This window comes from Schistocerca nitens, chromosome 8, assembly GCF_023898315.1.
Source record: "Schistocerca nitens isolate TAMUIC-IGC-003100 chromosome 8, iqSchNite1.1, whole genome shotgun sequence".
NCBI lineage: Eukaryota > Metazoa > Arthropoda > Insecta > Orthoptera > Acrididae > Schistocerca > Schistocerca nitens.
The window spans coordinates 95,454,838-95,467,915 of record NC_064621.1 but is presented as its reverse complement, the minus strand read 5'-3'; the positions used below and the strand labels follow the sequence as shown (position 1 = coordinate 95,467,915).

General features: G+C 42.2%; 1 protein-coding gene across 1 annotated transcript in view; it reads right to left on the bottom strand.

The window, feature by feature from the left end:
* LOC126199078 (myrosinase 1-like) overlaps window positions 1-3,666 on the bottom strand; it is a 59,925-nt gene extending 56,259 nt beyond the window's left edge. The window contains exon 1 of the mRNA XM_049935815.1: window positions 3,518-3,666. Coding sequence (XP_049791772.1) covers window positions 3,518-3,653 — 136 coding nt within the window. The 5' untranslated portion in view covers window positions 3,654-3,666. The remainder of the gene's footprint in view (window positions 1-3,517) is intronic.
* Window positions 3,667-13,078: the final 9,412 nt, after the last annotated feature.

The window sequence follows — 13,078 nt, the reverse complement described above, 5'->3', positions numbered from 1 at the left end:
CGCCTGTTTTATCGCCAAGAAAAGCTCAGCCAGCGAGTCTAACCTTGCGTACGTCTCTGGACATACCACCTAGCCTTAGGCAGCTTATTTATTTTCCTGTTCCGTGTACGAGTGGACGTTGTTGTTAAGTTTTCTTGTGACTCCGTTGTTTCGAACTTGTCGTTGTTCGTTCTGTCCTTCGTTGGTCGTGTCCGTCCTCTCCCTGTGTTGTTGTTCGCGGGCCGCTCCGCGGGTCCCGCCGCGCTTTCCGTCACATCAACCCCGCGACTGTTCCGGTCGCCGTTACAACAAGCTCAGTATCCGGTGTTGCCCAGGTGTGTGTTTATGCCAGTCTTGTATTATATGACCTCTCTCTATTCCACCCACTACACTCCATCTCTCTGTCCACCTCTTCCACACTACACTCACTCTCGCTCTCCTTCTGTTCCCCCCTCCGGACATCTCCTGCTACACTTCCCTGTGTCTATCGGCTCTTAACCCCTCCCTCTGTCCATCTGTTCGTGTTCCTCTGTTCATGTGCTCCTTCCGCGTCTGTCAATCTCCTCCTATCCCCTCATAATCAATCTTCTCCTCCCCTCTTTTCGTTCACTTCGTTCTCCCCCACTCTGCCCATCCCTTCCTTTCTCCCTGTCCACTGCCTCCACCTCTCGCTGTTCATCTCCTCAGTACTCTACTGTCCCCTCTTTTTGTCAATCAAGTCCTCTTCCCTTTCTCTGTCCATTTCCTCCTCTCCCTATCGCTATCTACTTCCTTCTTCTCCTTCTCAGTGCCCATCTCTTCCTATCCCCTATTTCTCTTTTCTTTCTTTGTCTACTTCTTCCACCCCTCGAACTCTGTCCATCTCACCGTTACTCTGTCCATCTACGTCTGCATCTACATAGATACTCCGCAAACCATCTCCTATCTATGCCCATCTCCTTTTCTCCCCTCTTTGCTCGTCCACCCCCTCTCTTCTTCTTTCTTCACGTTATCAAATCTACCCCAGTCGGCTTCTGGCGGTTTTCACATTTTATTCCAGTTCGGAACTAATATGTGCACGAAATTTCGCTGAAGTCGCACCAGGCATTTAACATGAGCTACAGACACGTGACTTTGATCGCGTACGTACATGCCAAATACATTTCGCACATATTTAACACATTCACACGTATTTGTGTACATATTTCCCCCGTATCTCTAATTAATTTCGCATTGCAATGTCATTTTGAGGCAGCTCAATGTTTATGGTGTCGTATCTCCTGAACTATTGTAGGTGCATTCAGCGGAACATGTGGATACTGCTGCGAAATATTTTACGAATAGATTTAGTAACAAAGAAGTAATAAAGCTAAACGTCATCCACGATGCGGCAGTTTTTCACGCATCTCAGTGTTTACGACGTCATATTTCCTGAACTAAGCGTTATGCAAAGCCATAAATTTGTTGGTACTTTCTGTGGTATATGTGAATACTGTCTGGAAAATTTGTCGCGAATGCAGTTATTAGTAAAGAAGTACTAAATGAAAACGTCATGCTTAACGCTGCATGCGTCAAACCTTTTTCCTTTCGTCATTTTTCTGGGGGTTGATAGCTAGGAAATGTTTCTTAATGGTTTGACATTATGTCTAATGTTTTCTGCAAGTCACTAAGCGCTATCTCAAATACAGGATGAATGAAGTATGGAATTCGCACGTCGCGGCCTACACTGCTTTTTTACCCCCATCCCCTCCCACCTGATAGGCAGGTGGTTCTTATCTTTTTAGAGATTAACTTCTGACAATAGGTGATATGTGTACCAAGTTTGTTTGAAGTCGGTCGAGTGGTTTAGGGCAAACATACGTACATAACTGAGGTGACAAACGTCGTGGGAGACCTAATATCGTGCTGGACCTCCTTTTGCCCCGAGCAGTGCAACAACTCCATGTGGCACAGGCTCAACAAGTCGATGGAAGTCCCCTGCAGAAATACTGAGCCACGTGGCCTCTAATGCCGTCCATAATTGTGAAAGTGTTGCCGGTGTATGATTTTGTGCACAAACGGACCTCTCTATTAGGTTCCATAAATTTTCGATGGGTTTCTTGTCGGGCAATCTGCGTGGCCAAACCATTCACTCGAATTATCCGCAATGTTCTTCAGACCAATCGCAAACAATTATGGGCCTGAGACATGGCACATTGCCATCCACAAAAATTCCACCATCGTTTGTGGACATGAAGTGCATGAATGGATGCAAATCCTCTCCAAGTAGCCGAACATAAGCATTTCCAGTGAATGACCGGTTCAGTTGTTTCAGAGGCCCCCGCCCGTTCCAGTAAACACATCCCACACCGTTATGGAGCCACCAGCAGCTTGCACAGTGGTTTGTTGACAACTTGGGTCCATGGCTTCCTGGGGTCTGCGCACCACTCGAACCCCACCATCAGGTCCTAGCAACTGAAAATGGAGACGTATCTGACGAGGCCACTGTTTTTCAATTGTCTAGGGTCCATCTGATATGGTCACGAGGCCTGGAGAGGCGCTGCAGGCGGTGTCGTGTTATTAGCAAAGGCACTCGAGTTCGGTCGTCTGCTGCCATAGTTCATTAACACCCAATTTTGCCGCACTGTTGTAACAGATACGTACGTCGTACGCCGCACATTGATTTCTATGGTTATTTAATGATATAATGTGTGTGAAATCTTATGGGACTTAACTACTAAGGCCATCAGTCCCTAAGCTTACACACTACTTAACCTAAATTATCCTAAGGACAAACACACACACCCATGCCCGAGGGAGGACTCGAACCTCCGCCGGGATCAGCCGCACATACCATGACTGCTGCGCCCTAGACCGCTCGGCTAATCCCGCGCGGCTCTATGGTTATTTCACGCAGTTTTGTTTATCTGTTAGCAGTGACTATGCAAATGTCGCTACTCTGTGTCGTCAAAGTGACTTTTGTCACCTCAATGTACACGCGTTCACACACATAAATACATAAATCCATTTTTATAATTAGTATAGGTTATCCACAAAATTCAAGTAACAACTTTGCTATAAATATTCGGATTTCCGTACTGTTGCGATTTTCTCTTAGCTATATACCTCCATTGTTACAAGATCAACACAAAAGCTTTTACACACAATGAAGATTTATAGACCATTAATTTTTACAGAATCTCGATAATAATGTAGATACAGTACTCTAAAACATGTCGTGCAGTTACAAATGAAGTGATCAATTGTTGGCATATTTTATCTCCATCGATATTCGTAAAACAAACCACTGTAAAGGATAATCTAAAATGTATGCCATTCAAAGTTACACGGAATTACTACATCACATCATTTTGAGTTTGTTTAAATATTAGCAAATGACAGGTTTATAATACTGGAAGTGAACATATGTGTAGTGAAAGGTCTATGCAGGTTACTCTTTTAAGCTATTATCAAGTTCCAAATGGAAAAGACTGTTTGCAGATATTATGCTAATAGCAGCGGTACATCGATGTTGGCAGCCTGACGGTACAGAATTCATTGACGTCTGTGATACACTCACCATCTTCATTCCAGCCTCCTTCGATCTGGTAAGCAGCTGTGGCGGTCCCTAGAAGGAAACCTTCCGGAAACTGGTTGACTGCTGTCTGTGCCGCAGCAACAGCTAACACGGCTGCCAACAGTGCCGGTTTCAGCATTTTGAGAGGTAAGTGTCGCCACAAAGCGTTTACGGTCGGTATCTTATATATACGCTGTAAACCACTTCATAACATTACTCATCGCGAAAGAGACAAAGCGATAAACCTCGGCTATCGCTGATTATTACCGTGGGAATATGATTACTACTTGGTTCTTGTGCAACAACGATTTCCGGATGGTACAGCAGGTTATCAGTAAGTGATAGAGGAAAAATACTAGTACGTTTGAGTAGCAATAGTGCGGTTGGTAAAAACTATTACTAAATGGTAGGCATCAGACAATTTCACAATGGGTAAAGACTTCGATAAGTAATATGTCTGCTACGATGTAACATCCCGTCAATACTACTTGAGAAGCGAACATCGAATCCTTGTGCAGTCGTCGTGACTTAGCTGCTTATTGTTCTCCTTGAACAAGTTGAGACCACTTCTCAGTACTGTGTTTGTGTTTACGGAACGTTACACCCTATCCTAATTTCCTTTTATAGAACGCCGTTTCCCTTTCGGCCACGTCAGATTAGCAAATGTTGTACAGTAGCTTTGAGCGCCTGGTGTCGTATGTTAAGTCTTTTACGAAGCTTGAGAGCACGCTTGTGCTCTGATAGAATAATATCTGCGAGCTCATTTGACCGGTGGGAGGAATAGCAGGAAGAGAAGGAAAATAAGCTGCAGAAGCAGGAAGATTATGGTCTGCCATGTTATTCCATCTTACCGTCAATGAGATGGGATATAGAAGTGTTGTGACTCAACTCTGTTAGGTTATTGTACCTTATGAGGCGTTTTCCTCCGACGAAAAGTTATATCCCCTTTCTGCGCTGGGCGTGAATGTAACTTTTTTTCTGTTTCAGTCAATATCGATTCATCTTCTGAGAAGCAGGAACTGGTACAGTTAACTAGCGACCTGTTGTGTATTTTAACTAACGGCAGTACGATACAGATGGCCGTACCGTAGGTGCAACCACAACGGAGGGGTATCTGTTGAGAGGCCAGACAAACATGTGCTTCCTGAAGAGGGGCAGCAGCCTTTTCAGTAGTTGCAGGGGCAACAGTCTGGATGATTGACTGATCTGGCCTTGCAACATTAACCAAAACGGCCTTGCTGTGCTGGTACTGCGAACGGCTGAAAGCAAGGGAAAACTACAGCCGTAATTTTTCACGAGGACATGCAGCTTTACTGTATGATTAAATGATGATGGCGTCCTCTTGGGTAAAATATTCCGCAGGCAAAATAGTGCCCCATTCGGATCTCCGGGCGGGGACTACTCAAGAGGACGTCGTTATCAGGAGAAAGAAAACTGGCATTCTACGGATCGGAGCGTGGAATGTCAGATCCCTTAATCGGGCAGGTGGGTTAGAAAATTTAAAAAGGGAAATGGATAGGTTAAAGTTAGATATAGTGGGAATTAGTGAAGTTCGGTGGCAGGAGGAACAAGACTTTTGGTCAGGTGATTACAGGGTTATAAATACAAAATCAAATAGGGGTAATGCAGGAGTAGGTTTAATAATGAATAAAAAAATAGGAGTGCGGGTTAGCTACTACAAACAGCATAGTGAACGCATTATTGTGGCCAAGATAGACACAAAGCCCATGCCTACTACAGTAGTACAAGTTTATATGCCAACTAGCTCTGCAGATGATGAAGAAATTGATGAAATGTATGACGAGATAAAAGAAATTATTCAGGTAGTGAAGGGAGACGAAAATTTAATAGTCATGGGTGACTGGAATTCGTCAGTAGGAAAAGGGAGAGAAGGAAACATAGTAGGTGAATATGGATTGGGGGGAAGAAATGAAAGAGGAAGCCGCCTTGTAGAATTTTGCACAGAGCATAACTTAATCATAGCTAACACTTGGTTCAAGAATCATAAAAGAAGGTTGTATACCTGGAAATGAAACAGGCGAAATACCCTCAGACTTCAAGAAGAATATAATAATTCCAATCCCAAAGAAAGCAGGTGTTGACAGATGTGAAAATTACCGAACTATCAGTTTAATAAGTCACAGCTGCAAAATACTAACGCGAATTCTTTACAGACGAATGGAAAAACTGGTAGAAGCGGACCTCGGGGAAGATCAGTTTGGATTCCGTAGAAATGTTGGAACACGTGAGGCAATACTAACCTTACGACTTATCTTAGAAGAAAGATTAAGAAAAGGCAAACCTACGCATTTGTAGACTTAGAGAAAGCTTTTGACAACGTTAACTGAAATACTCTCTTTCAAATTCTGAAGGTGGCAGGGGTAAAATACAGGGAGCGAAAGGCTATTTACAATTTGTACAGAAACCAGATGGCAGTTATAAGAATCGAGGGGCATGAAAGGGAAGCAGTGGTTGGGAAGGGAGTGAGACAGGGTTGTAGCCTCTCCCCGATGTTATTCAATCTGTATATTGAGCAAGCAGTAAAGGAAACAAAAGAAAAATTCGGAGTAGGTATTAAAATTCATGGAGAAGAAATAAAAACTTTGAGGTTCGCCGATGACATTGTAATTCTGTCAGAGACAGCAAAGGACTTGAAAGAGCAGTTGAACGGAATGGACAGTGTCTTGAAAGGAGGATATAAGATGAACATCAACAAAAGCAAAACGAGGATAATGGAATGTAGTCAAATTAAACCGGGTGATGCTGAGGGGATTAGATTAGGAAATGAGACACTTAAAGTAGTAAAGGAGTTTTGCTATTTGGGGAGCAAAACAACTGATGATGGTCGAAGTAGAGAGGATATAAAATGTAGACTGGCAATGGCAAGGAAATCGTTTCTGAAGAAGAGAAATTTGTTAACATCGAGTATAGATTTAAGTGTCAGGAAGTCGTTTCTGAAAGTATTTGTATGGAGTGTAGCCATGTATGGAAGTGAAACATGGACGATAACCAGTTTGGACAAGAAGAGAATAGAAGATTTCGAAATGTGGTGCTACAGAAGAATGCTGAAGATAAGGTGGGTAGATCACGTAACTAATGAGGAGGTATTGAATAGGATTGGGGAGAAGAGAAGTTTGTGGCACGACTAGAAGAAGGGATCGGTTGGTAGGACATGTGGCTCAAATGGTTCAAATGGCTCTGAGCACTATGGGACTCAACATCTTAGGTCATAAGTCCCCTAGAACTTAGAACTACTTAAACCTAACTAACCTAAGGACATCACACACACCCATGCCCGAAGCAGGATTCGAACCTGCGACCGTAGCAGTCCCGCGGATCCGGACTGCAGCGCCAGAACCGCTAGACCACCGCGGCCGGCGGTAGGACATGTTTTGAGGCATCAAGGGATCACGAATTTAGCATTGGAGGGCAGCGTGGAGGGTAAAAATCGTAGAGGGAGACCAAGAGATCAATACACTAAGCAGATTCAGAAGGATGTAGGTTGCAGTAGGTACTGGGAGATGAAGAAGCTTGCACAGGATAGAGTAGCATGGAGAGCTGCATCAAACCAGTCTCAGGACTGAAGACCACAACAACAACAACAGTACGACTACAGTACAGACGTTAGTATTATTTCTGTGACTGAGCGAGGTGGAACAAGAGTTTATTACGTAGATTGTCGTTGCCGAATAAATCGTTTACAGATTAACGACTCGCTGTGCTGCTTTTTTCTAAACCTTACGAGACAGCTCAACCTTGTGCTCACAAGGGAAACTCCTCATCCCATCCCCGTCATAACTAGTGGTAAAGTAGCTAAGTCGACATCCCGCCAAAAACTGAACGCAAATCAAGCATAAAAACAGGAAGAAGGTCTACTGAACTGTGAACAAAGAAGCAAAATCGAAACCGTGAACAGTTCAAGCTCAAGATGTGCAGTATCGTGCGATTTAGAATAACCGTGTCGCCGTAGTAGTGTGGCTTCGGTGTTAGACTGTGTAACAGAAGATCCGTGTTCAAATCTCCTTTCTACCCCCAAATAATTTCTTTTTTTTTTTTTTTTCAGAAAATTCTGAACCGCCCGTCCGGTCATTGACGTGTTTCTTTGCTTCACTTAAATCTGTATTTGTGTCGTGGTGTAACGACCGTTAGCAGTTGCGAGGTGTTAGGAAGGTATTCCAAACGCACGTGCCTCCTGTTTTTTCTACACAAGTCATGACTCCTGCGTTCCGTCTTGGAATTTTGACTGTTAAATTCCTTTGTTGTAACAACGTCAGATCCGGTTTTTTGTTATTTCTGTGAGACGTCTATGGGTCGTCTCACTTCCTCTTAATATTCGTCATATTTACTTGCGACGGTAATATATTCTCACCGCATGACTCAAGTTCAGTAATCTATGTATACTATGACAATTGTCAAGACTGCAGAAGAAGACCGCATTCGTCAACGGCCGGTAAAAAAAAAGGAAAGAAAGAAAGAGGCTCTGGGGAGATTCGAACACAGATCTCCCCCTTTACAGTCCCACACGGTCACCACGCAACAACGGTCCCGGGATTCTTGCAATTCGCTCGATGTTGCACATTTTGAGCTTCGGCGGTTCACTGTTGATACCTTGTTTACTTTTTCACATTTTTCCTGTTCTGAATGCTAGACCTGTGTTCAGTTTTTGACGGACTGTTCAATGGGCCATTTTACCACTATATCTGAGAGGGGTAAGGCGGGCAGTTTCCCTTGTTAATGTTCCCTGTCGTCATTCTTCCTACACTATGTCAGTCATAATTAGTCATTTGACACCGTATATCCTTTACGAAATACTCTCCATTGTTGTTGCTGCGATCTTCAGTCCTAGACTGATCTGGTGGAGTTCCCTACATTATTATATCCTATGCAAGCCTCTTCATCTTTGAATAACTACTGCAACTTCCACCCATTATAAACTAATAACCGTATTCATACCTATGTCTCCCCTTTTAGAATTTTTACCTTTCACACTTCCTAGGCAGCTGCTTACTCCGTGACGGAGCTGATCCTCCTTGGTACACGAAACGGGTTAGAACACAGTTGCAGAAACAACGAAACAAACACTCCAAATTTAAACAGATGCAAAATCCCCAAGATTGGCGATCATTTACAGAAGCTCAAAATTTAGCGTTGACTTCAGTGCGAGATGCTTATAACAGTTTCTACAACGAAACTTTATCTCGAAACCTGGCAGAAAATCCAAAGATATTCTGATCGTATGTGACGTTTGTTAGCGGCAAGAAACAATCAATGCCTTCTCTGCGCGATAGTAATGGAGATACTATCGAAGACAGTGCTGCCAAAGCAGAGTTACTGAACACAGCCTTCCGAATGCTTTCACAAAAGAAGACGAATAAATATTCCAGAATTTGAACCAAGAACAGCTGAAAACTTGGGTAAATTAGAAGTTAATATCCTCGGAGTAGTGAAGCAAATTAAATCACTTAATAAAAGCAAGTCTTCTGGTCCAGACTGTATACCAATTAGATTCCTTTCAGATTATGCTGATGCATTAGCTGCATACTTGACAATCAATCGTTCGCTCGACGAAAGATCCGTACCCAAAGACCGGAAAGTTGCACAGGTCACACCAACATTCAAGAAAGGTAGTAGGAGTAATCCACTTAATTACAAGCCCATATTATTAACGTCGATATGCGGCAGGATTCTGGAACATATATTGTGTTCGAACATTATGAATTACCTCGAAGTAAACGGTCTATTGACACACAGTCAACATGGGTTTAGAAAACATCGTTCTTGTGAAACACTAGCTCTTCATTTACATGAAGTGTTGAGTGCTACTGGCAAGGGCTTTCAGGTCGATTCTGTATTTCTGGATTTCCAGAGGGCTTTTGACACTGTACCATAAAAGCGGCTTATAGTGAGATTTTGTGCTTATGGAATATCGTCTCAGTTATGTGACTGTGAGGTCACAGTTCGTATTAATTGACGGAAAGTCATCGAGTAAAACAGAAGTGATTTCTGGCGTTCCCCAAGGTAGTGTTAAAGGCCCTTTGCTGTTCCTTATCTATATACACGGTTTGAGAGACAATCTGAGCAGCCGTCTTAGGTTGTTTGCAGATGACGCTGTCGTTCATCGACTAATAAAGTCATCAGAAGATCAAAACAAACTGCAGAACGATTTAGAAAATATATCTGAATGGTGGGAAAACTGGCAGTTGACCCTAAATAACGAAAAGTGTGAGGTTATCCAAATGAGTGCTAAAAGGATTACTCGATAAATCAGTCAACTACAAAGGCCGTAAATTCAACTAAATACCTATGAATTACAATTACGAACAACTTAAATCTGAAGGAACACATAGAAAATGTTGTGGGGAAGCCTAACCAAAGACAGAGTTTTATTGGCAGGACACTTAGAAAAGGTAACAAATCTATCAAGAAAACTGCCTACACTACGCTTGTCCGTCCTCTTTTAGAATATTGCTGCACGGTGTGGGATCCTTATCAGACAGGACTGACGGAGTACATCGAAAAAGTTCAGAGAGGGGCAGCACATTTTGTAATATCGCGAAATATGGGAGAGAGTGTCACAGAAATGATACAAGATTTAGGCTGGACATCATTAAAAGAAAGGCGTTTTTCGTTGCGACGGAATCTTCTCACGAAATACCAGTCACCAACTTTCTCCTTCGAATGTGAAAATATTTTGTTGGCACTGACCTACATAGGGAGGAACGATCACCACGATAAAATAAGGGAAATGTATGGAAAGATATAAGTGTTCGGCGCGCTCTATGAGATTAAAATAATAGAGAAATGTGAAGGTGGTCGATGAACCCTCTGCCAGGCGCTTAAATGTGATTTGCAGAGTATCCATGTAGATGTAGATGTAGATGCTTCAGGATGTGTCCGAAAAACCGAACCTTCTTTTTCCGATTCCATTCAGTAGATCCCCGTTAGTTTTTCGATCCTACCATGTAATTTTCAACTTTCTTCTGTGACATCGCATTTTGAAACCTGCTACTCTTTTCGTCCATGGTTCACCTATGTAGAAGACAAATAACTGTAAAAAAACGTCTTCCTAACACTTAAATGTATATAGGATGTTAACGTACTCCCAGAAATCCTTTTTTCCCCACAGTATACACTATATATTCCCTCTACATTGGCATTATCGGTTACATCGCTGCCCAAATAGCAAAACTCCACCACTTGTTTTAGTGCATGTTTTCCAATCTAACTGCCTCAGTATCGACTCAATTAATTGAACTACGTTTTATCACCATTGTTTTTCTTTTGTTGATGTTCATTTTATAATCTCTTGTCAAGACACTATCCATTTCGAAGAACTATTCTTTTAAGTCCCTTATGCTCTCTGACAGAATTACAATTTCATCAGAAATCCTCGAAGTTTTCAATTATATTCCTTGAATTTTAGTTTTCTTTCTAAATTTCTCCTTGATTTGCTTTACTGGTTGCTGACTGTACAGACTGAATAACATGGGGAACAGGTTACAACCTGTCCGACTCCCTTTTCAACTATTGCTTCCGTATCATATATTCCACTCTTCCAATAGCAGTCTGGTTTCTGTACAAGTGTAAACAACCTATTATCTCTGCTACCCTCAAAATTTCGAAGAGTGTAGTCCATTAAAGATTTTCAAAAGATTTATGGAAATCTACACATGCTACAGACGTACGTTTTCTTTCCTTTGGCCTATCTTTTAAGATAAGATCCAACATCAGAATGTTTCACTTGTGCCTGTATTCCTCCGACACTCGAATTTATCTCCTCAGAGGCCGGTTGCTATCAGTTTTTCCATTGTAAAAAATTCGTATCAACGATTTGCACCCTTGACTTATTAAACTTATGGTTCTACAGCATTCATACCTGTCAGCAACTGCCTTCTTTGGAATTGGGCTCATTGCATTTCTCTTCAAGTCTCAAAGTATTTCTCCTGTCTCATATATTTGCCACGACGGATATTGGTGACGCTACTAGAACGAATGTGTCACTGTCTTCACAGAAAACACAGTCACGCATGCAACTTATTTGGATTATGAAATTTTGCCCAATGACGCGTGACAATACAGTGACGGACTAACAGTACCATTTGGATGTAGTGTTCTGCTTCATGTGACCTCGCCAAATTCCTGTGCAGACAACCTTTCTTGCCAAAGCGTGTACATCTTAAGCTAAAAATTTTCCGTCGAGGCAGGTTGATAGATTGAACTGTTGCACGTGTTTATTTTAAACTGTGCAGCATCATCTGACTCCCTAGTGTCTATTGCAAGTGAGGGACACTAATGTCAGTTCGCTTGTATACTCTCAGGTACCCCTCCTGTTTTTTGTACAATGTGACTGGTAGACAGGACCCTGACGAGCTGTTCTCCTTTGAGTTTCGCAAACAACGGCTTCACATAAGGCCACAAGACAAATGTTCTGGGAGTGTGATACAACGATTGTATCCAGCGATCAGGATATGTGTTGTTCGGGTTGTGACAGATGTTCTTCCCGAAGTCGGTTGGTGCACTGTCGTGTTCTCTCGCGGTCAACGACGGGTACAGTACCCAAGACCGGTGGCGAGCACATCTCGAATGAACACAAAGCAACACGAGCATGTCCTACAGGGTCGCAGGTAACAAACTCCTGTTGCTTGAACTCTTACAACTGCAGTCGAAAAGTCGCTAGACAATATTTCCTGGTTTTCTTACACGGGTGCGGTGTGTGGATTTTCTGCAGTCCAGGACATGGCTTTTGGGGCAGCACCAGCATAGAGTAGTGGAACAGGACTCAGTCGTACACAATACAAACTGTAGAGAGTTTGGACTGCAGTACCTCGCTGGATATTTCACTGAGAAGATTAAAATTCGGGTTCAAAATCATTTGGCTCATTTGTTACACATGCTTTCTCTACACACTACATTCTTGTAAGTGTATACTTTAAGGGCAAGTTAGCTGATATTTTTTGATAAAGCTTTTCCAATACGATACAACAGCATTTAATCCAATTCTTCTACGTGAACAACTCTTCGTGGAGACGTTGTTTAATATTACTGGTATTTAAAAAAAGTAATAATGCAATATTAAATTTATTGCTGTTACTGGCGGCAAGCTTCTAAAATAATATAATGGTGCATAGAAAATTTTTACTTGTGGATGATGAAATTCCCCATCCAGCATCAGATTCCCATCAGACCGACGAGAACGTTAACCGATGGCATTGTTTAGAGGCCGGTGAGATCTAAAAATTGCGCATTTTGCGTAATTACATTGCCAGGATACTGATAGAAAAGACCGGTAAACGATATCAGGGACGCAGAAATAAAAGTTTGATAAAGTAATAGCCGTTTGAACACTAGTACCGTTCGGCTGTGGCCACCATACAATTCGTCAGCAACTTCCCTTCACTGCAGCCTGGAAAATTTCTGAAATGTAGCATAATAATTTGATATGTGGAATTAATGAAAAAGGAAAGTATAGTCTTTTAAAATTAAATTAGCGTAATTATTTGCCAAACGTTACAGAGAGGTACTTACATTTGTGAAACAGGCAACTAAAACAAACGAGAGAGAGAG